This window comes from Sciurus carolinensis, chromosome 7, assembly GCF_902686445.1.
Source record: "Sciurus carolinensis chromosome 7, mSciCar1.2, whole genome shotgun sequence".
In the NCBI taxonomy this organism is placed as follows: domain Eukaryota; kingdom Metazoa; phylum Chordata; class Mammalia; order Rodentia; family Sciuridae; genus Sciurus; species Sciurus carolinensis.
Genome location: NC_062219.1, coordinates 116,246,251 through 116,270,223, shown reverse-complemented (window position 1 = coordinate 116,270,223; position 23,973 = coordinate 116,246,251). Strand labels below are relative to the sequence as shown.

Here is a 23,973-nt window from a genome sequence, read left to right as displayed (position 1 = left end):
CTCAGCCGTGGTCTTCTCTGGAGCTTTCTGGACAGGAGCCCTTCGCAGAGATAAGAGGTCTGCCATAAAACATACCCCATCATCGTGGCTGTGCAGAGCCCTGGAGCCAGGCTGCTTGGGTTGGGATCCAGGTGCTTCTTCCTGGGATTTTGCAGAGGACAACTCTGTACCTGAGTCCTCCTCTACCCCCACCTGCCAGGCTGCTGCAATGTCAGGCATTCTCTTGTGCTCGATGGGGCGCAGAGCCTTCTCAGGGGCCTGTAAACCCGACAGGGTGGGACTGGCACCCCACCTCCCCAGCCTCACCCAGAGGCCGGCCTCTCCTCTCCTCACCTGCTCCGCCTTCTTTTCTCCCTTTCAGACCACACCGATTCTCTTGAAGGCAGCCTGTCCTCAGTCCTCTCTGCCCTCTCTGGGCCCTCCCAGGGAGCCCCCTTCCCTAGAGACCACACCCCGGTTCCCTTTCCACCCTGCCTCCCTCCCCACCCCAGTACACAGCAAGCTGGATGGTCCATATATTTTATTGTAAAAATGTTAAAATAAATTACATTTGCCACCATTGCCAGTATGTTCATACAGTGTGTGATCCAGAGAGTGGGCAACAAGACGAGCTCGTGGGACCCTGCACAGGACACGGGCTGCGCTGCCCCCCAGGCTGGCCGCTGCAACCGTTTACAGTGATGGGCGTGGACGTGCCCACGGCTAGTTTCACATGGCGGAGAGGGGCCCTCGAGACCCGCTTGCCCCACAGCAAGGGTGCAGAGGGAGGGGGCTGAGGCCGGGCTCAGGTGCCTCCTGCCCAGCACTCAGCCGCCTGCAGCGGAGGCCCTTCTCCACGCTGCTCCCTGCCATCAACTGTGCTTGGGGACTTGGCTCTTGATATCATGATCTTAGCTTAAATCATCACAAAAGACCCAGTTGAGTTGGTGGGGCAGCAGGGTACACACACACTGGACACCCGCATCCTCAGGACCCTGCTCTTTAACCACTGGCTCTGAAGCAAACAACAGATTCCAGGTATATAAAACAGCAGTTCATTAAAAAAAAAAGTAGCAAAAACGAACACATTCAGGGCAGAGTGGGCTGGTCCAAGGGTGAGCATCATCAAAACCCCAAGTCAGGCAGCAGCGAGTTCTGCCCACCCCTCGCCAGAAAGTCCACGTACAGTTTCACATTATCTCCTCAGCCCAGACGCCTTCCTGTCTTACACACCACGCACGCACGCACGCACGCACGCACGCACGCACGCACGCACGCCATACAGTAGCTAGAGAGAGGAGCTCAATTCACAGTTTTGGCCATTCTCCATTGGTGAATTGGCCTCGTGCCCTGGCTCTGGCTGGGAGGAGTGGGGGATACAGGTGAGACAGGGAGGTGGGCAGTGAGGTCCGTGACCTGAGTCTAGGTAATGTAGGGACAGCAGGATGGGCGTGTGGGTGCTCAGGTCAGGGCTGGGGTATGCAATTCTCAGGGGAAGTGAGGGGACAAGAGGGGCGAGGGCAGAGTTAACCAGAGCTCAGCCACTCCCTTAGGCTTCCTTGTGGACTCCCTTGCCCCCAGTTTCCATGGCCTGTGTCCTCCACCCTCTCTTCCTCCCCCAACTTAGGTGCAGAAAGCCGTAGGTCTGCCATTGATTGGCCAAAGGTATGAGACAGGGATGTGGCTCTGGGGGCAAGGAGGACAAGGCCCTGGGGCCCATACTGGCTGTGACCTGCTTCAGTTCCTGCCCATCATCTCCTTGGCTCTCCTCCCCCAGTGGCCTCTGCCCTACCAAGGTTTGCAGTGGGGACCTGAAGGGCAGATCCACAAGTAGATGGGGAGATGGGCCGTACTACTGTTGGGGTACTGAGAAGCCCAGACCCAGCATCACAGCTGAACCTTCCCAAACACGTCAGTGCTTAAAAAGGCAGAACCCAAGTCTTACAGCCCCTCCTCTCTCTGAAACTTCTAGCTCAGTGCCAGGCACATAGAAGTTGCTCATTAATACTGGTAAACTTAACAGCTGAGGCCTCTGGCCTCAGAGAACCGTGTGACATTCAACTGAAGACAGGCGAAGCCCCATGCGGTGTGGGCCTCCTCAGGGTCCATCCTGCCAGCCCACGTGCCTTCCAATCATTAATAAAACCATCCATGCTCAGGACAGCAGCCTCCCCGCTACCAGGGTGCTGCTCAGCTGGAGAGCAGAGGCCCTGTCCTGGGCATGCACCGTGTTCCATCAGGGGCCACCAGCTGGAGGGGATGGAGGGAAAGAAAGGCCCCTGGCTCCCCACTCCCAGCTCCAGGGCTGCCCCTGACCAGGGGCCCAAGCTCTCGGCCACCGCGGGACACCCCGGGTGAGGGGGAAGAGCCGTCAAAGGTGGGGTGGGGAGCCGGCCCGCCTCAGGTGCCTTTGGGGCCATTTGCCTTATTGTACTCGTTCATCAGCTGTTCGTAAGGCACGGAGAGCTCGGACTCAGTGCTGGTGAAGGTGGACTCGTCCGACGAGGGGAACTCGCCCATGTTCAGGGGCCCCTGGCTGGCGTCCCCCTCCTGAGGCTGTTCCTCCCCCACCAGGTTGTCCTCCAGAGAGGACTTGGAGGTCTCCTCATCCAAGAGGCCGGCCTCCTCGTTGGCGAAGGAGATGTTGGCGTTCTGGAAGATGAGCGGGTGGTAGTCCCGGGCTTCCCAGGGCTCGCCCTCCTCGCTGATGCGGTCCAGCTGGTTGATGAGCACCTCGGAGGCGGGGGAGCCGGCCTCAGGCGCCTGCGGCCCGTCCTCCTCTCCAGAGGGCCTCGACACGTGGCCTTTGCTCCGAAGCGTCTGCGACACCTCCTCCAAGCTGGGCCCGCGGTTCTTGGAGTAGACCACCAGGGGCGCCAGGGAGGTGGGCAGCGCTGGCAGTCCAGCCCCTGGAGGCCCCGGCCCGGCTCCCGGGACCCTCTCGCTGCCCCCGCTCGACTTCATGGCCTTCTTCCCAATCTGCTTGATGAGGTCGTTGTAGGTCTCCTCCTTCTTGGACAGGAAGCTGAAGATGTTAACGTCTTTGGAGGTGGCACTTCCCGCCATCCCCAGGGCCTTCCGCGAGTGTGGGGAGCTCTCGAAGGACTCCTTCCGCCGTCTCCGCCTCTTCTTAATGGCTTTGTGGACCTCCACAAACATGCTCACCTTCCAGTTGACAAAGAGGGACAGCCAGGCCAGCCCCAGGTAGATCCAGAGCTCCACAAAGTACCGGTACAGGGCGTGGTAGTTGGCGCTGGGATTCACACCTGAGGGGAGGGGAAGCCCAGAGGGTCAGAGAGGGTCCACAGGGACCGGTCAACCTGCAGTGGCCAACGGCGTGCTGCCTGAGACAGTGTCTTGCCTCAGCATGCTGTATGTGGTGGTGGGGGTGACATGACGTGAAACGGGCTGTCCCAGACTCTGGGCTACCCTCACCCCATCTCCTTTCTGAAGACCCTTGGCCACATTACTCATGACCCCTCTCAGCCCTTCTCTGAACCTCAGTCTCCTCCAGGCATGGGGGCACAATGGTGCACACCCACAATCCCACTCTGGAGGCTGAGGCAGGAGGACTGAAGTTCAAGGTAGCCTCAGCAATTTAGCAAGACCCTCAGCAACCTAGGGAGAACTTGTCTTAAAAAAAACAAAAGTCAGGACAGTGGTTGCCTTATGGGTGAGGGAGGATAAAGGGGTTTGGGGTTCTGTTGCAGTAACTAACCAACATGTGAGTCAAGAAATAGCTCACAGCCGGGTATGGTGGCACACACCTGTAATCCCAGCAACTCGAGAGGCTGAGGCAGGAGGATCATCTCAAAGTTCAAAGCCAGCCTCAGCCACTTAGCAAGGCCCTAAGCAACTTAGCAAGACCCTGTCTCTACATAAAACGTAAAAAGGGCTGCGGATGTGCCTCAGTGGTTAAGCACCCTGGGTTCAATCTCTGGTGCCAAAAAGAAAAAGAAAAAAGAGAAGAACAGCTCATGAGTGCCTTTCTGTGAGGTCCTCTGCTGTGCCCAGCTGGAGCGTGTATGTGACAGCAGTTAAAAACAGGATGGAAACTACATGACGGAGGAGCTGGCAGCAGCCACACAGGGGAGGGACTTGCTGCTTCTCCGTGAATGAGGCCGGTGGCTGCGCTAAGGTGACCCAGCAGCGCGGTCACTCGGAACTGTCTTTGTTCTGGAAGGCCTGGTCTGCCTCCCTGCTTCCTGTTTCTGCCTTTCTCAAGACCAGCTCTTCCTGGGCCTGGAGGACTCCTTGTCCTCCTCCAGCGCCTTCCTGGGTCACCCCCGAGTTCTGGTGGCCCTCTTACATTCTAGGATGAGACTTCTTCCCTGACCTCCCACTTCCCACAGTGTGGATCTCCACCCTACCTCCTCCCTCAGACCAGAAGGAACTTAAGAGAAGGGACTGGAGGAGGCAGCAGCCTCTGGCCTCAGATTAGGCTCCCTGGGGCCGGGTTGTGCCTCAGGAGGTGTTCCGTCTGCTGCGTGCTGTCAGTCCTGCTCAAGGCTCCTGATCACAGGCAGACTGTGACAATGACGATGACGAGGCCCACACTAACACAGCTGTACTCAGGAACAGAGACGTGTTTCATTTTTCACATCCTGTGTGGTGGGCATTATTTTTATTTTTATTATTATTATTGTTACTTTAACCAATTTTACAGGTAAAAGACAGATTATTATCTGGCGGGAGCTGACCACAGTGGTTCAACCTGCCTCGGCCTTCCGCTGATCCCAGAGGCTCCCTCTCAGCCTGCTCTGGGCCCAGGGCCTAGACAATGGCAGGACTGCGCCTTTACATGTATCTCCAAGACAGCAGGCAGGCTCGGATTTGCCAGGATCAGTGGAGTGTTCTCACCCCCTTCCTGTTCCTCCACCCCCTCAGCTGCCCTCTCCCTGCATTCCACATGCAGTGGGGCAGAGGGGGTGCCCTGCCCCTGCCCTCTGGGTGAGGAGTTGGGGTGAAGACCAGAGGCCCTGGAGCGGAGGTGGAGATCAGCTGGGCAGGGCACAGGCATGGAGGGAACAAATGCTGGGTCAGTCGGTCAGTCGGGCTGAGCAGGGTGTCAAGAAGATTAAGAACCAAGAGGCTGTGCAGGCCACAGGCGCAAGCTGGTTGCAGGCCTTCAGACAAAGGGGCTAAAGAACCTTCCTGCCTTTCCTGTCCTCCAGGGATTAAGCAGAGGAGGAGGAGGGCGTGCGAGGGCTGAGGGGGCAGGGCAGCCGAGGAGAAGGCCTGCCTTGTCTTTAGTCTGCCTGTGGCAACAGCGAAGTTTGGCTGAGGCCTCTGAGCCAAAGTTTTAAGACGGTTCCCTCTGCTCTGTGACTGACAGCAGGCGGCTAGGATGGGACAGCCCGGCTCTCTCATAGGAGGCCCAACCCTGCAGGCCACAGGTCCTCCTCCTAGCCTAGGAGTTGGGGGAGACATCGAGGAGATCAGACTGGACACCAAGCGAGAAGGACAGCTACCAGGACACCAGCAAAGGTCTGCTTGGCTGAGGTTAGAGAGGGGGCAGAAGAGAAGGTGGAGAGGGGGAGGCAAGGGAGAGGGGACAGAGACTCACCAGCCACAAAGTCACCAAAGCCGATGGTGGAGATGGTGATGAAGGAGTAGTAGAGGCCTTCGATGTAGTCCCACTCCTCGGTCACCATGAACACGAAGGGCGGGATCACCAGGTGGACCAGGACACCCCACACGATGAAGATGGCCGTGCACGTGATCTGTGCCTTCCGCTGTGGGGTAGTGGGAGACCCGGTCAAAGACCTCAGAAACCCAGCACGGACGCCCCAGGGCTGCGGGCGTGGACCAGCTAGGAGAGGCCACCTGGCCACCATGTCCAGGAGGCTTGCTACCCAGGAAGGAGGGGGAGGAATGCTCCCAGTCTGCACAGTAGGGCAGAGATCACCAAAACCACCATGTCCCCACACCCTTCGTTCTTGAAGCCTTCCTATCCTCCCCGCTCCCTTGTCATGCTCCCCCCAATTCTGCCAGCACCAAAGGTTTGGGGACATACCAGGCTCACGCCTCTTCTCGTGAGGAACTGGCCCAGCCTCTTGGCACGTCCCCCGAAGAACTTGCCCAGGGCACTGATCCACGTCAGGCAGAGAGGTACCCCGAAGAGACCATAGAAGACACAGAAGAGGCGCCCGGCCGGAGTCTTGGGAGCCACATTGCCATAACCTGAGGGAGGAGACACGGAGGCCAGTGAGGCCAGGCACACAGGCAGAGCACCGGCAGCCCCCACCGACCCCCACACACATACACACACACACACACTCCTGCTTGTGGGAGGCCCATTCTCTGGGATCAATTGATATTGATCTAATATCAATATTTAAGTAATGATACTTTCCTTGATCCCACTCTGGCCACGATCACTTATGCAGCAATTATGACGGCATGGCCTTGTCGCCGTCAGACTGGGAGCTCCCTGCAGGCAGAGACTAAGCCTCCCCCACAGCAGGTCCTCCACTAGCTCACATGGTACCATTGTGCAAATCAGAGGAAAACACCCTCTCTGGTAGACACCCCACAGGAACATGGACAGTCCCCCAGGATGGCCATGCTCAGTCCCCTCCCTTCTTATGCAACTGCTCACATCAAGATGGAACCATTCTCCTCCTTTGATTCGGGGCTTCGGCGACTTGCTTGACCACAGGAAGCAGTAGAGGCTGCTGGGTAGGCTGAGGTCTAAGAAGCCTGCTGCCTCTCCCCTGGGTTCTCTTGATATGCTCACTTCCGGGATCCTCCCTCAGCCATACTGAGATGCCAGAGCCACATGTGGAGGGGCCTCTTGTTTCCTCCCTGCTGAGCCCCCAGCCAACAGCCAGCACCCACTGTCAGACCTGGGGTGGGAGGAGCCATCTGGGACATCAGGCCAGCTGGGCATTTCCATGATGCCCACCACAGCCATCATTTGACTGCTTGAGCAAGCTTGAGCCAGAAGGGGCCAGCTGCATCTAGGCGACCCGTGGAACGGTGGGAGGCAGCCCGTGGCGCTGTGAGCCCCAGCTTCTGCAGTGGCCGGCCGTGCAGCCACAGAGAATCGGTCTCCGGCAGGGCTTAGCCACCAGGCTGTGTCACTGCTTCTGCCAAAAGGCTCCGTCCAGAACCCACGAAGACAATCTCGCAGGCTCGGAACGTCACCAGGGTCATACTAAATCCTTAGTAGTCCATAGGACAAAGTGTAACAGGCCAGATTTTACCCCCAACAAGGGTGAGTCACCCAAACTGGATCCCTGTAAGATTCCAAGGAGGGCATGGAGCAAGGGTGCCCGAAGTTCTCAGGAAACTTACCAATGGTGGTGATGACCGTGGCTGCAAAAATCATTGCATTTGGCCAGTTCCAGTTGTTGAAGGTCTGGTTCCCTGTGATGGCCACGCCCTGCCCTGCAGCATCAGATACCACCTAAAAAGAGAGAGTGGCGATGAAATCAGAACTGAGGCCATTCGTACAGGTGCTTTCTGAGTAACAGCACTGCGTTGAATTCCTTGAAAGCATTCTCCTTTAATCATCGCGATATCAAGGTGGCAGCTAGTGTTTCCATTGTACAGATGAGGCATTTAATGGAGGATCAGAGAGGCTGAATTATTTGCTTAAGGCCACATACCTGGCATTCTGGCTCTAAACTTAGTAGTTTGCCAGATTCACCTGGAGAGCTTTGGTTAAACAGACTGCTGGGTCCCACGTCCAGAATTTGTTCAGAAGGTCTGGGACTTTCTAACAAGTTCCCGGGTGGTGCTGATGCTACTGGTCCAAGGACCACACTTTGAGAAGCACTGTACTATTCTACTTCTCAAAGGTAGAAGAGTGTGATGACTGCAGACACACAGAACTCCCGGCACTGCCCCCAGCCCTCCCCCAGTTCCACCTGAGAGACCAGGTCCCTGCTCAGGTTGCCTGGGAGGGACCCCCAACAGGGACCCCTATATTCTTCAACCCACTCTAGGAGACCTGCTAAGATCCAGCTCAGTGCCCCCTTGATCTGTCCCCTGAGGGCATGCAAACCAGCTGTGCCTCCCAACCCGCAGGATTCTCATTTACCCTGCAGGCACCCCCTCCCCTCCCTGCCCTGGATTCCTTTTTCCTTTGCCCTGGGCTGAGCACCTGGCTGGGCAGGGACAGGTAGGTCAAGGGGCAGTGGGTACATTTCAGGGTGAATGACTCAACAGTCATCTAGACCCCATCCTCCAGCTCTGCCTGTCACTCAGCCCAGCCTACAGTGGGGCTCTGCTGGCTGCCAGAGCCTGGGCCCAGAAGCCCAGAAGAGGCTCTAAGCTGGGTGTGGCGGCACATACCTGTGATCCCAGCAACTCGGGTGGCTGAGACCCGAGGGAGGATCACCAAGTTCGAGGCCAGCCTGGACAACTTAGCCAGATCCTTTCTCAAAGTAAAACAAAGAGGGCTGGGAGTGTGGCCCAGTGGTGAACCATCAATGGGTTCAATCCACAGTATAAGAAAAACAAAAGGGGGGCTCTAACTCTGGGGTGGGATCCTGGCACCCAAGAGGAGTCCCAGGATGACCCAGCTCAGCCAAGAGACCAGGAGCTCAGCCAGATTCCCTGTGAAAACCAAGCTGAGGGCAGCGGGCAGAGACTGAGTGAGGCTGCAGCCGAATTCTGACCCACCCGAGGCATGACTGAGGTTTGGTGGGGAAGGGAACGGGAGGCTTGATCTTAAGGAATGTGCCGTTTGCAGAAGCAGCAGAGGCCCGTGTAAATGGATCTGCACACTCTGTAAAGAATTTTCCATGATGACGTGCTTGCCTGACGCACCGTCAAACCGCGTACTGTTTGTTGCCCTGCCTCCTCCTGCACTTCCAGAACATTCCCTGCAGGCTTCGAAGCATCCCTCACAGGGGACATGGGGGGGTGGTGTGCTGCACTGACTTCAGTCAGAAGTCCCTGTCCTCAGAGCCTGTGGTCTAGCTGGACCAGCCATTTACATGTGAAATAACTGGAGGGGATTTAGATACAAACCTGCCATCAAGAGAACTAAACAGGACCATCCCAAAGGGCCCCACCCCTCACCCCCCAGTGCTGGGATCGAACCCAGGGCCAAGCACTCTATCACTGTACTTCCAGCCCCAAGAGGCTTTTGAAAAACCTAAACATACATTTGGAGCAAGAGAATGAGGAAGAACTTGAACCCCGTGTGTTGACGCTAAACAGATGGCAGAGAAAGCCAGAACCACCCATTCCCTTGCCTCCACTTATCTGGTATTCTTTTTTTTTTTTTTTTTGGTACTGGGGTTAAACCCAAGGCATTCTACCACTGAGCTACAACCCCAACCCTTTTTATTTAATTTTTTTTTAAATTTTGAGACAGGTGTTCACTAAGTTGCTGAGGCTGGCCTCGAACTTGCAATCCTCCTGCCTTAGCCTCCGGAGTTGCTGGGATTACAGGCTTGCACTGCTGTGCACACCTGATATCAATTTTAATTAAACTGGATGGCCTGAAGTAAATAGATGAAAGAACATGCAAGAACACCTTTAAGCAGGAAATGAATCAAAGGTAACACTGGGTCACCACTTGGAATTGTGGGGAACAGAAAAGATGTCCCCTAGACCTGCTGTCCCTATATTCACAAGAAGGAAAAGGGTGGGCTCTAGAAACTCAGAAGGCAAAGCGAACCCTTGGAAACTGCTGAATGGGGAGAACAGGACGTCAGGAGCACTGAGCGGAGGAAGCGGTGGAAAGAGAAGCGCACACAGTCACGCTCAGCTAACTGCATCTCCTCTGAAGCCTTCGAGTCTCGTGGAATGCCGCCCATCTCGATTCCAGCAAGGCAGCTGACAGATGCACTTAGAGATACTCTTGTGAACAAGACCGAGAAGTGTGGGGTGGAGCTGGGATCACCGGGGCCACTCAAGGGCAGACACCACCCCAAGCAGTGCTGGTCACCCTCAATCTAGATGAGGCGTCTCTGATCATGCCCAAGGCCTGGCCTCTTTATCTCTTTAATCAATGGCAGAGTGAGGACATTGATGGCTGACCAATCCCACATGTAGAAGATGAAAATGAAGGGCGGGCCGGGGCAGGATGATGGCGACACAGTACGAAGGCAGCACTGAGACCCCAGATCATCTGGAGATACGGCGGGCACCGAGGAACTACGAGTGTCTCTTCAATTCTCAAGGCTTCTAGCAATTTTGGATTAGAAAAGACCGGTATTGGACCAAAGGGGAAAGTCCTTGGTTCCAGCTGACCACAAATCAACAAACACGAAGGTGGTTGCCAAAAGACCAGCAAACGCGCTATCAGGCCACAGGCGGCAGCGCCATCTGTCCAGGGCGGGAGGAGCTGAGCGCCCTGTTCCCCAGGGTCACGCGAGACATGCTCGGACTTCGCAGGATACGCTGACCAGTGAGCCACGGGGCAAGAGGAGACAAGGTGGCTTTTGTGGATAGGATCTACCTCAACCAGGGCTGCCCTTGTGGTGACCAACTTCTGAGAAGGAGAAGTTTCAGGGCTGGGGGGGTGCGGGAGCACCACCCGCCAGGGTGCCGTGTGGCATGGCTAGGACAGGGAGCACGTCTGGAAGGGCTGGGAAATGCTGCGAGAGGAAGAGCACTCTATCTGCCCGACACGGGGGAGACACAGAGAAGAAATGGACGGGCTTATTCCAGAGGATGATGGGGCGGGGGAACATGCTGGCATTAAGTGGGCAGAAGGCCAGAGATGCTAAATGCCCTGCAATTCACAGGTCAGCCCCCCAGACAGGGAAGTTCCCTCTGAGACCCACTAGCTTGCCAAAGGGGACCTTTGTAAATTTGGGGGTCACTTACAAAGTGTTAAGCAGACATCAAACATAAGACTGACAGAATACAGTCCCCAGAGATGGCACTCAAGATAGGAGCACGGAGAGGTGGACAGGCTGGGCCTCCTGCCCTTCACTCCACTGAGCGTACGCCCTGAGTGACAGCTTGCAGTCCCAGCCTCCCCGGGTCATCAGGGAGCCAGAGCCTCATGACTTCCCCTCTCCCAGGGTCATCCATGGGGTAGGCCTTCCAAAGGGCCCCCAGCTGTGTGGGGCGGGAAGCATCAGGGAAATCCTTGCAGTAGCTGGAGGTCACAATGCTAGAAGCAGTGGCGGCAGTTAGGCTGGTGGGGCAGCGGGTACCTGGACAGCAGGCCTGGGCTGCCGACCAGCTGGTTTCCAGTCTGCACTCCCTGCCTCTCTCCCTCCCGTCAGCTCCCTGCCCAGTCTGCCTGCCCTGGGACCCCAGCAGCTCTTGCTGTTGCCTCCTCTGCTCAGGGTTCCCCAATAGCTGGCCTGGGAATCAGCGCAGTTCTGCCTACCCGCTGGCTGGAGGCGGGGGTGGGGTGGGGGTGGGGTGGGGGTGGGGTGGGGAGGGGTTTGAGGAGAGTGACAACAGTGCTGCTGTCCCCTTGCTAAGGCCTCTATACATATACTACCAAGCTGGCTCTTCCTAGACCCTGCTGCACATCACTTGGCAGGAGGAAGGCTGGGCTCAGGGAGCTGACGTCTGGATGTGAACTTGGGGTGCCCGCTCCCCATTCCCACCACATGTAGCTGTGGCTCTGGTGATCATGGTTGGGATTCCACAGGATGACGGGGAGGCCTCAGTCAGTCTCCCAGAACAGAAGAGCTGACCCGGGGCAGAGGCCATCCCTGGGTCAGGGGAAGGGCTGTGGGGAGCCAGGCAAACACCCTATTAGACAAGGCGTCCCGGCCCCGGGGTTAGGGAAACAGCCTTCCCGGGAGGAGGTGGCCCCTGCTCATTTGCAGGATTCTTTAACTTGGCTCCTGAATTCATACAAGACAATATTTCCCTTTCTATCTGAGCCTGGAGAACGATGGAAGGAGGGTGCCTGCACACAGCCCGGGCCAGGTCCTTGTCTGGGGACGAGGCAGAGTTCCCTGCCTCTGTCACCTTCATCATAAAGCAGCTTGATTTACTGAGGGCTGACTATGTGCCAAGTGTTGTGCTCAGCATTTTATGTGCCCTGAGCTCATCTACTGAGGACAGAATCCTGCTAGGAAGATGCTGTCATTTTTTCCACTTGGTAAAAGAGGATCTGAGGCTTCAAGAGGTTAAGGAAGTAGCCCAAGGCCGCAGGGTTAAGCTGGGACTAGAACCCAGGCCCATCTGGGTCCTAACCACTGGGATTCTGCCCCTTTCCCCACAAAGGCCACAGGAAGGAGGCCAGTGCACACTTCCACCCCCTCCCACCAGCTGAAAAAACAAGTGCCCCAAAACCAGTCGGGCCACTCTGACCCAGGGCCTCCGGGATGAGATAGCCCTGCCCTTGCCGGGAGCCTGAGACGCCAGCTGCCCCGACGCCACAGCTTGTCCGCTGTCCACACTGTCCACACGGCCTGAGGTCTCTGAGAGCCCCACTCCCTCGGGAGTCTGAGGCTTCCCACGCAGAGGCCCCTTCCTGGAGGAGGCTCATCCTGACACATGGACGCATCAGAGTCTGGAACACACTGCCACCTTCACCTTCAGACACGGCAGGCAGGGTCTCCCGCTCCGAGGGTCAGGGTGGGGAAAGACGGGCCCAGCAAGACGTGAGTCTGTCTGGGGATTGCGGCCATGGGCACCCATGGCACTACTCCACGCCCTGCCCTGAGCTCCTGCAACTGCCATGGCTTCCAGACCACAGGACTCCGTACGGCACCCAACCTCAAGGGCCTGCCTGTGACCCAGGGACACAACCTCCAGTACGGTCACTGGCTGCACCCATCCTTATTTCATTCCATCAGCGCTCGCCTGGTCCCTCTGGCCTGGAGGGGGAAAGAGCCAATCCTCAGGCACCCAGGGTGCACGGGGTATAGAAAACCCTCTCACTCCTCTGCCCTACCCTTCCAGTCACCTTGCTCTTATTTCATAGATAGTAAGTAAATATTTGAGCACTTATTAGAACAGGCCCTGATCCAAGCACTTTAAAACACTTAGCTCACTGAGTCACCATGTCCTATAAAGTAGATTCTGCTATTACCCCTATTTTAGCCAGACATGGTGGCGCATGCCTGTGATCCCAGCGGCTCAGGAGGCTGAGGCAGGAGGATCTCATGTTCAAAGCCAGCCTCAGTCACTTAGCGAGGCCCTCAGCAACTTAGAGAGATCCTGTTTCAAAATAAAAAATAAAAAGGACCGGGGATGTGGCTCAGTGGTTAATTGCCCCTGGGTTCAATCCCAGTTACAAAAAAAAAAAAAAAAAAAAAATTTACCCTGAGGTCACACACTAGTCAGTGGTGGAGCTGCGGTATGAAGCCAACCGGGGCAGTATGGCTCTCTGCATTCTATAGGCAGGAAAGAGGAACACAGTTGGGTTTCTCATTATGAGAGAATTCAGGTCCAGAACACAGTGCTCCAACACCTGCAAAGGAAATTTCCACAGGAATGCGCAGACTCCCTGGAATTTAAGCTCCAGGAAGGCAGGGATTTATCTCTTTTCTTTCCCCCTGCTGCATTCCCAGAGCCTAGGACAGGCCTGCCATGTAGTAGCTGCTCAGCAAATACCTGTTCAATGAGTGAAGACGTGCACTGAGACAGAGTGGCCCTGCTCAGGTCTCAGCTCACTCCTGCTCGAATGACCCTCCACACCCCACCATCTTCCAGCATCGTCTGTAGCTGGGTCTTAACTAAATTCATCAGCAACTTGGTGGAGGTCCTTATCCAGCAAGAAGGGAAGGAGAGGTGATGAACCAGCCCAGGCAGGGGGTGCAGCGGAGAAGCCCAGATGCAGCGTCCAACCAGGAGAGTGCCACCAGGCTGGGAGAAGCAGGGCCAGAGCTGGGGAGGAGTGAGGCCAGCAGAGCCCCAAGGAAGGGGTGTGAGGGGGCAGAGCAAGCAGCAGTGGGGCTGGGAGACGCCCCGGGGTGACGAGGACTGTCCTTCCTGCAGGAAGGGAGGCCAGTTCCCTCCAGAAACTCTCCATGGAGAGGGCAGTGCATCTACCTAGAGCAGGAAACGGACACAAAGGTCAGCGTGGACTGAAACACTACCAGCTGGGCACTTTTCTCAGGGAATCCTTTCACACCCCTCCTCTCCAAGGACACTCAGTTGCACTCACAGAAAGGCCACTGTAGGAACGAGGGGGCCATGTCAAACGCAGACCTGTACTCCTGGCACTGGTGGGACCAACCTGAGGCTTGATGTGGACGGGGTCTCTCAACTGTCAGCAGCAGGTAAACAACAGCCTCTCAGCCCTGGTGTCTCTCTCAGCCCCAAACACGACTGACTGAACACACGTAAGGCATTCAGGACGAGCAAGTGCCGGGTAAATTCATCGGCAACGAGGACGGTAATTCATATGTGTGCAGGCTGGGAGACAAGAGCCTGTGGCGAGGTGACACCCAGGAGCAAAGACTGAGGCTGGACCAGGGGGGCTGGCAAGCCCCGGACAGAGGCCAGAAGGGCTGGGGTGTGAGCTCATACCCGAGGGCAGGACAGTGAGGTGAGGAGACTGTCCCCATCTCCCTCATGTCTGCCACATCTTCCCTTCTCATCTGATCAAATAGCTTCCTCAGGCCACATGGGGGAAGGGGGCGGGTACTGTGGCTCCCCAGGTATTCCCTGGCCACCTGGTGGGGGGAACAGGCATGCCTAAATGTCCCCCCCATCCTTCAGAAGGCTACCTCACTCGACTTCTGTCCCCCAAGAGGCTCCCAGCCACATGGACCAGTTTCCCAACCCGCCAAGCAAACTGGGCAGGGCGCCGGGAAGAAAATGCCATCACCAGGCCCCTACCCTGCACTTGCCAGGTGAGGCTGGGGTCAGGAGGGACAAAGGACGGCAGATTCTCCAAACCTGAGTACCAGCTCCCCGCCCAGTCACTCGCAATTCAGGGCAACCCCATGCCTGCCACTGGCTCCAGGCAGGGCTTTCAGGTCATCTGCTCTCTAATGAGGACCATCACGCCCCTTGGGGTGGGGAGTCCAGGGTGGGACCCGGGCCCACAGGGAGTGGAGGAATTCTCAGAAGGACAGAAGGTTAGGAAACCTATCACAGACACTTGCCAGGCAAATATTTGCAGTCTGGGCATGTTCACCGCATATTTAAATATTTTAAAGCTGCAAACCTAGGAACAGGTGAAGGGAGGCTGGGAGGGCCGGAGCCTGTGTCCTGGGGCCCCACCTCTCCCCCACGGCAGTTCAGGGCCCCAGGAGTGAGTGGGGAGGGGCTGTGGAGTGCTTGTTTGCCCAGCTGATGGGCTGGTCCTGCTCAATCTGACAGTCCACACTGGGACTGTCAAAAGTTTCTTGGAGAGAAAGTGGGCACCTGTCAACTCTTATTCCCAAGATAAATTAGAGAACTGAACACTCCCTCAGCTAAGCCCGCGGTGACCGTCATTCCCTTCCATTCTCCATCCCAGACTGACCCAACTTTTCCAACCATTTCCTTAAGGTTACCTGGGGTAGGGGAGAGGGGGTGCGGGCTTCTTTTCAGATGAGGAAACTGAGACTTACACACCACAGAGCGGTCAAATCAGCGACTCTCAGTCCGGGCAGACCTGCACCCATGGATCCACCTTGGACTTTAAATCAACACTGTGCCCAGATATTCTGTTGACCCAGGCACGGGTCTTTAAAGCCCCCCCCCCACAATAAATAAATTAAAAATACAAAGTTCCCGAGGTGATGGTAATGTGAAACGGCTCTCTTTAGAGGAGGGTGACGGGGTAAGAGGGAGTGTGGGGCGCTGGACTCAGGCCTTCCACTTACCTGGGGAAGGAGAAAAACGCAGGCCAGGGGGAAGGAATTCTTGGTATTTTCCTCACCACCCTCCAGCCTAACCCAGGTCACCAGGGTGTGGCTCAGAGGGCAACCACAGTTCATGAGCAAGGCACTGGCGGGGGTCCAGGGATGCCACCAGATCCCTGCACCAGCTGCGGGCCCAGATCACCTGGGCTCTGCCTTTTTTTTTTTCTTTTTGGTGCTGGGATCGAACCCAGAGCCTTGAGCACGCTAGGCAAGTGCTCGCTCACGGAGCCACTCCCAGGGAAGGAGCAGGCCTCCGGGGCAGAGGTGGGCCAGGGCAGTCACGGACACAGCACTTCCTAAGACCGGAGCTGCTCGGGCTCATCTGCACGTCCAGAAGGGCTCCAATACCTACGTGGAGGACATATCATGTTTTTAGTTGAAAGAGGGACAAGTTCGTTGCTGGGGTGTCAACTTGGGATCTGATGACCTGGGTCCAGTTCAACTCAGTCGGCACTTTTGGGTTCTTCTAGCCGGTTTGGTCTCTTTGTCTAAAACATGAGAAGTGACTTGTCTATTAAATGACTATGACCACTGGGGCCTCCCAACTAGGATGGGGGACACTTCCTCTAAAATTGACATTTCCCTCTGCCAGAACCATGACCAGACCAGCGACCTGTCCCGCCTGCACCCCACTCCTCCAGGGCACATGCAAGGAAACACATCTTTCGCTCCTGGGAGTCAGCTTACTGGCCACCAGGAGTGCCAGCAAGTCAAAAGCCCCGTTCCCAGGCCCTCTCGAGCGTGCCTTCTGTCTCCCTGAGGCTCTGCTCAGGCTGAAGGAAACCCTCACTGTCTACGTCATCTCTGGTCCTTGAGGCAATGTGCCCAGTGCCCTGCCTGCGTCCCTGAGCCCAGAGATGAAGCAGTCAGTCAGAGAATAGCCCAGTGTCGGAGGTGGGGCTGTGTACAAAACGGCACCCCAACCCAGAGTGCTCCCAGGTTCCTGACCATGGCCCACACCTGGATTAAACCCCAGCCCCAGAATCCCAGGCAAGCCCAGGTAAAGTGGAGCGTCGCATAATACTCCTATCCTTTGGACACACTTCAGGGAACACCACAGAGTGAACCGGAACACAGCTGACTGATGATCAGGACAGCTCCTAAATGATGGCAGCAGATTGGGCACAGACGTGCCAGAAGAAGGGACAATTCACCTCCCAGGCAGGAGGCACAAACGGCAGGAAATTTCACCGTGCTACTTTAAAATTCATGAATTATTTCTGGAATTTTTCATTTAATATTTTCAGGCTGCAACTGACTGTAGGCAACTGAGGCCACAGGAGGTGAAACCAGAGGCGGGGCGGGGCGGTCCGCTGTACTACCATCACTCCACCTGGACTGCGTGCTGACTTCTATGGGGGGGCTGGAAAAATACTCCAGCTGGGTCTCCCGCCCCAGATTCCAGCAGAAACGGTCCTGAGCCTGGACTGGGAACTCATGCTTGAAAGCTCCCCCAGGTGAGTCTAGTGATTCTACTCAGGCAATTTTCAGCTCTGCCCTTTGACCTTAAAGGTCCCTCCCGCAGAGTTAGCACTGGGGCACATGCAGGGCAGGCCTCCTGTCCACCTCTGGGTTTCCCCAGCCCAGGCCGTCTCTCAGCAGCCTCTGCGGAGCCCAGAAGCACCGCTAGGTCTCACGCTCACAGGGGTGGGCCGGTGCCAAATGGCAGCAGGTTTTCAGCAAAAACCTCTGGGTTTCCGACTTTCACAGGCCTGGGAGCCCTGTTCTCACTTGGGAGGGACAAAGAAAACAAGGCAGGTGACCCTGCCCCCATTGTTCTCCGGCTGGGATGGTCACTCCTCCCCCAGTAGCCAGGCAGCCCTCCCGTGAGAGCTGAGCCCGGGCGGCTCTGCAGGAGCTGGCTGACCCAGGAGGGCTGCGGGTTTGGCTAAAGCAAACAGGGAAGGGCTGGTGGGGTCTGAGTGCAGGATGGGACGTCAGCGAGGGTTCTGAGGCACCTGGAGGGCTGGCCTGGGCTGACGGATTATGCTGGAAATCCCTGAGTCCTGAGGACACAAGGGACTTCACAGGCCTGGGTCCCACAGCACCTCTGCCTGCCTGAGAACTGACCTCAGGGAACAGGAAAGAGCCCCCTTCCTTCCAAACACACACACCAGATGGCCTGGAACCATGCTCTCAAAATCCACCCCCACCAGCTTCATCTTCTGAGGGATACAGGACAGGGAGACGTCCAGTGGGGTTTAAAGATAAAAGGGGCCACTTCGTCCACCTGCTGCTTCTCTGACCCCCAGCTCAAAACCACTGCCCTGCCCTGGGGTGGTTGGGCCTAGGTTCCCAGCCGTGCGCTGGTGCTGTACCCTGTTGGGACTTAGATACGTGACTCGATGCTTTCCCTGCTTTCAGAATCTAGGTCCCAGGGGTGCCTGCCATTCTCTGCCCTGATGGATGCCAAGAGGCGACTCCCAAACAGCGAGTGGGTCAACAGTGTGAGGACAGCAGAGAATGGCTTCCGCAGCAAGAGGCCTTCCTCCCAAGGTGGCTTAGGGCTCTGAGCAGAGGGCCTTCCACTGGATTTGGCCCCTGCCTTACTGTCCTTTCCGGGTCACCTGACGACCCTCTGCGGCTCTGCTCACTGTCCCACATTAGCCAGGAACATGGGCCCACATGCCCCTGCCTCATTTATCCAGCCCCTCTCACCCTTCGCCACAATCTCATTGGAGATGCAAGACCTTGAAGGGAACAAAGCAAAGTGGATATTTCCTATTCCCGTGTTACAGGTGAAGAAATTTATGGATAGGGCTAGTGACAGGGTGAGGTCACACAGCAGGCTGGTGACAATGTCTCCAGCTGCACCTGCCAGTGGCTCCCTGACTCTGAGGGTCCCTTTCCACAAAATAACCAGACTATCCACCCCCAGCCTGGGATTCAGTTGAGCAATGCCAAAGCAGAGCAGAAGGTGGCAGTGGACATGGAAGGCACGGCTGCGAGAGCTGAGCAGTCCCACTGCAGATCAGCATTCAGGGTGCGCCTCCTGCTCCCGCTCCCACCCCCACCCCCAGAGATGCTCTCCTGCTTACCCCAACCTCTGGGAGGGCTGGAAGGAGCAACCACAGGAAGTCGCCAGCTACTCAAGGTTTCTAAAAACAGCCCTCTGAGCAGGCCACAAAGGAGGTCACAGGAACTGCTGACTCACCATGCCCCCCTCCAGGCCGGCAACCTGGGGAGACCTGGTTCACCTGTAACCCGGCCACCCTGTCCAGGGCCTGCCTGCTTCCTGTCCTCCCGAACCCAGATCTGCACGGAGCACACGAGATGGCCAGTCACTTCAAAATGTCCGGTTTGCGGCCCACCCTCGGTGAGCCACACAGGGCAGAGGAGAAAGTCCTGGTTTCAGAGCAGACACACCTGGACTCCAGTGTCCACTAGCTGATCACCTAGGATGTGTCCTGTCACCGCTCTGAACTTAACTTTCCACATCTGGAAAGCAGGACTGTGACTTTGCCAGGCTGGGGTCCCAATGAGAGGAACGGTGCCCCTGGGTGCAGGGCATGCATGGCGTGCTGCAGAAGTGAGCGTGGGAAGAAAGTGAAGTGGCCACGGTCGCTTCACATATAGAAGGAGGGGTCTGGGGCCCCCTGTCCTGAGGGGCTGTGCCTGCTGCAGAGTTCTCCAGAGCTGGCTGTGCATGGCGACACCCCCTTCCACCTACCACCACACCCCCGCAGCAGGCTCGGGTCGCCCTCCAGCTGGGCGGTTCTCCACCCCGGTGCTTTTGGCACCTGGCTTTCCCGTGGCTCCCTCTCACTTCAATAGGTCCCGCCCCCAACATCTCCTGGAGGAGGCCACCCCACCTGAAGCAGGGCACACCTGCCCTCCCCAGACCTTAATGTCACCGCTCTCTTCGCTACCTGACGTTCCACGAGGCGTTTATGTACCTGACCTCCTACTTCCCTCCCCTAAACAGGCCAGAGCTCCCAAGGCAAAGGCTCCACTCAGTCACCATAGAGCCTGCAGGAGCTGGTGTTCTGTGTTGGTGATGAACAGGACGTGGGTCTGTCTGCCTGGGCATGGCTCGGGTGCTGGCCTTGTGTGCTCTGGCTCCTCTGCCTGAGGCCGGTGGGGAGCCTGACGCTACAGGCACAGAGTGGGCAAGGGCTGTGTCAAGCCCCACTGCCTTTCCCACCCCAGAGGTCCTAGCCCTGGTGAGTCAGCTCCCCTGTGGACTTTGGAACCAGATTCCAGAGGAAGGAGACAGGGGGAGGGGAGGACCACAGAGGGAGGGGGTGGTAGTGCAAGAGGTGTCAAAGACGGTTGAAGGCGGTTGAAGGCTCGGTGACCACAGGTCTTCCCAAGCATGTCACTGCTTCTTGCTCTCCCAGCAGGGGGTGGGAAGGAGGGTGCTGGGATGCTGTGGTGGTGAGTCTGCTCTGCTGGGAACAGTTGCCTGCCTTGGGCCACCTTGCTGGGGGCTCTAAGGACAAGGTTCCCCACAGCCAAGGCTCCCAGTTCCTGCCTCCCGGGGAGGATGCCTGCTCCTGAGCCCTCCACATTCCCCACCACCCTTGGTGGTGGCACTCCCCACCCCGTACCCTTCAGAATGCCTTAGACACCCTGGCCAGCTCCCCACCTGGGGGCCTCCCAGCTGCTCTTTCCTCTTTCCCATCTTCCTTTGCCTGTGGCTGGCGGCTTGGGGTAATAAGTAACTACCCATCCTCAATCAAGGGCTGGTTCTCTGGTGATAAGAGATTATTAAGCCTACCCATTCATTATAATTTGTTTAAGATGACCAAGTGGTTAAAGTGTAAACTTCTTTGCTAATTAAAAAAGTGAAGCCCAGAGGGGTGCCAGGCAGTGGCATTAATCTAGCACTAGGAGGGGCAGCAAGTGTCTACTCCTGGGAAAGAAACTCCCCCCTGCCTGACTGCAAACCACCTCTCGCCCACCAGGCCCCCAGGAGGTGTCTGAGGGGCTGGTCTTGCCCACCCGGCACTCCAAGCGTGATCTTGCCCCTGTCCTCAACAAAGCTCCCTGCAGGATGCTCATGAGAGCCAACCACCTGTCACGAAATCCTTCCTTATTGTCCGACTCTAACCTAAATCCCCCGGCTGCAGTCCAGGTCCATTTCCTCTGGTTCAGCCTCCAGCTGGAGACAGGCGACAGCTGGCCTCCATCCTCTCTGGAATAAATTGTACTAGAAACTACCGGCTGCCTCGCACAGGCATCTCGGCATCCATGGTACTCTCAGCGGGTGGGGGAGTTTTCCACTTCAGTGGTCCTCAGCTCCCAGACTCAACCCTCCAGAAGACTCTGTCAGGATGAGAGGCAAAAGCTGAGACCGCGGTGGCCTACAACCCCGGAGTCCCTGGGCAAGGTGAAGGGCAGTGTTGCCCTAAAGTGCAGACTCCTCTTCTCAGATCTCAAACCACACCAGTTACATCAGCGGCTCTGTGCACAGGAGACCCCACTGGAGATAAAGGGATGAGGTACACAGAGGAGAAACCCCAAGTGTAAGAAAGGAGGGGGTCCTGATAGATGTGGCTGGTGCACACCCCACCCTCGACCACTGGCAACCAGGCAAGTCAGAGCAGAGGGGCCACCAGGCACAGTTGCCTTTTGTGCCTTGCTTGGCAGGTGCCCTGCCCACCTCCCATCCTGGCTGTGTGGGGTGTGGGACGTGACGGGGTGAAGAAGCCCAGAGCTGTTCTGTGCTGTAGGTGTGGAAAAATACAGCCAGGCTCTCCTAGGACACAAAGGCTGAGTCAAGGTGAGGGGCGTGGTGGGGTTGGAGAAGCCTCCCACCCCTCTAACCTGGGACCAGGGACAGGACAGGCAACAGGAAATGGAAACTCTCCTGGCACGGATCCTTGGCACAAGGATCCTGACCGAGACGTAGCCCCATTGCGAAATGCAGAGGGCGGAAGGGGTGAGGACAAGGACTGTGCCTTGGATACCCGCGACCTCCCCGGTTCCACGAAGGCTGTGACTCTTATAGCCAGAAACTTTCCTGAGCCCGTTGAACCCCGTCAACAGCCTCCCAGACCCTGGCACTAGAGGAACGCCCAGTACATGGGTCTGTCCACACAGGGGGCTGCTCCCTAGCTCCGTGGACCACGGCCTCAGTTTCTTCATTTGTAAAATGGGAATCCTGCCACCTCCCCACCAGGTCTCAAGAGTCGTGGCAGAAGGTTCAGCAGAGAGCAAGGGGCATGGGAAAAAGAGCGTTGCCCCCATTCGTGAACCTGTTGTTTACAGACGTGGGGGGTTTAGGGGGCACGGGTATGTTGGGTGGAAAGGGGAGACTGAAAGAGGGGTAAGTAAATGCCGCCACGTCTCCAATCACCCAGGGGGCAGGACCTGGGCCCCCTATAGCTGCATCTGTCCCCTGAAAACTGGCTCCATGGCCATCTACCCTCAGGTCTGCTGAAGGGGGGCTCCTTGTCTAGCTAAGGGCTAAAACAATGACCCAGCAGAGATTTCAGCCAGAGCCTGCCCTCTTCAAGTCCCCTGGCTCCCTCCCCATGTGTAAAATGGGACTTCTGGTCACTTCCCAGAGACAGTGTGGGGACCAGAGGGCCAGATGGGAGAACAGGGGTTTTCTTCACCTACTTTCTCCACAGGGGCCTCTGGGCTGTTGACTTCTTTGGAGGAACAGAAGGACAGCTGTGCCGGCCAGCTACAAATGCCACATTCAGCCAGCCACCAGCACCCCCACCTCTGTACAGAGCAGCCCGTTTGACCTACTCAACCCAAAGAGGAGGTGGCCGGAGCCAGTGACAAGCATTCCTCACTCGGTGCAGCTCAGGACAGGGTCAACCGATCATTACTCGCTGAGCACCCGCCATGTGCCCGGCTCTAGGCCAGACAAAGAAGGACCAGGCAGGGGCCTGCAGGGAGAAGTCTGTGGGATAACAAGATGCAGGCAGCAGAGGGCGGGGTATGAAGTGGAAGGCAGCGCCTACCAACAGCCAAGCCAGGAGGTCCCCAGGGCTCCCACCGAGCCCCTTTCAAATTCAAGCAGCAGCGCAGGAAGCACAAACCCAGGAGCAACTGAGGCTCCAAAGAACAAGCCAGGATCAGAGCAGTCTCCCGGGACGCCCCACCCACACTAAATACTATGCCCACCTCTCCTTCCCTTCCCTTCTCTCCCTGACCGTGGGGTCTTCCACCTTCCCTGGCCAGAATCCCTCCATAGACCCTAAACATGATGCGGTCAGCCCCTGGAAATTTCAGCCACCCACTTCTTCCATTCTTCCCCGATTTGTGAAGGAAAGATGTTTCCGCAGTCCTCATCCTGCAGGGGAGAAGCACCCACTTAGCTGGCAGATTCACCCCGCGAACCTCATGAACCATAAGGAACGGGCTTTCCTCCTGGGATTGGGACCAGCTGTGCTTCACGGCAGGGTGTGTGAGCTGGGAGCTGTGGTGGCACTTAGGAATCTGGAGGCCACGAGCAGCAGGTGGGACACCTGTGCAAGAGGACTCTTGATGGCCTGTTCCCACCTCAAACGGAGCCCAGGCTGACCAACGTGGGGCCCAGGCAACGGCTTCCACAGACACTTTTCTCTGGCCCGGTGGCGTGCTCTCACCTTGGAGAGGGCTCTAGCACAGCACCCTCCCTCACCCCAGGCTGCCACGCCCCCCATTGGGAACACGAGATGACCAGATCCCCAGGAGCCAGATGCCTGGCAAACCAACAGGTTCCAGTGAACAGGTTCCAGTGCTCCAGCACTGTCTGCTCTGGTGCAAGTGCCCCAGGTCTCTCACGCACTGGAAGTCAGTCCCCACTGCGGGCTAGTAAGAGGGAGCAGTATTCTGCTATGGAATTCAGAGGTGGGCCTTTGGGAAGTAATTAGGTTAATAAGGTCATGGAGTCGAGCCTCCATGATTAAAGCTTGGTGGCTTTATAAGAAAAGAGATCAGACAAGACACAGACACACATGCGCTCCCTCTCTCTCACCATGTGATGCCCTGTGCCCCCTTAGGACTCTGCCAGCAAGACCATCACCAGATGAAGCCTCTCGCCTTGGACCAAAACTGTGAGCCAAAAAAAAAAAATCAACCTCTTTTCTCTCTCTCTTTTCTTTTCTTTTTTTTTTTTTTTGGTACTGGGGATTAAACCCAAGATCGCTTAATCATTGAGCCACATGCCCAGACCTTTTCATTTTTTATTTTAAGACAGAGTCTTGCTAACTTGCTTAGAGACTCATGAAGTTGCCGAGACTGGCCTCAAACTTGGGATTCTCCAGTCTCAGTCTCCCAAGTTGCTGGGATTTACAGGCGTGTGCCACCATATCCG

At 56.8% G+C, this 23,973-nt stretch overlaps 1 protein-coding gene across 5 annotated transcripts in view; it reads right to left on the bottom strand.

Moving 5' to 3' along the window:
• Window positions 1–1,320: 1,320 nt before the first annotated feature.
• Kcnk5 (potassium two pore domain channel subfamily K member 5) overlaps window positions 1,321–23,973 on the bottom strand; it is a 41,678-nt gene continuing 19,025 nt past the window's right edge. For 4 of the 5 annotated variants that reach the window (XM_047557042.1, XM_047557043.1, XM_047557044.1 and 1 more), the window contains exons 2-5: window positions 7,279–7,390; window positions 5,996–6,162; window positions 5,546–5,714; window positions 1,321–3,245 (exon numbers count right to left, since the gene is read on the bottom strand). In XM_047557042.1, coding sequence (XP_047412998.1) covers window positions 2,380–3,245; window positions 5,546–5,714; window positions 5,996–6,162; window positions 7,279–7,390 — 1,314 coding nt within the window. In that variant the 3' untranslated portion in view covers window positions 1,321–2,379. Of the gene's footprint in view, window positions 3,246–5,545; window positions 5,715–5,995; window positions 6,163–7,278; window positions 7,391–8,610; window positions 8,635–23,973 lie in introns of those variants that run through there. The other variant, XM_047557047.1, reaches the window with a different exon arrangement.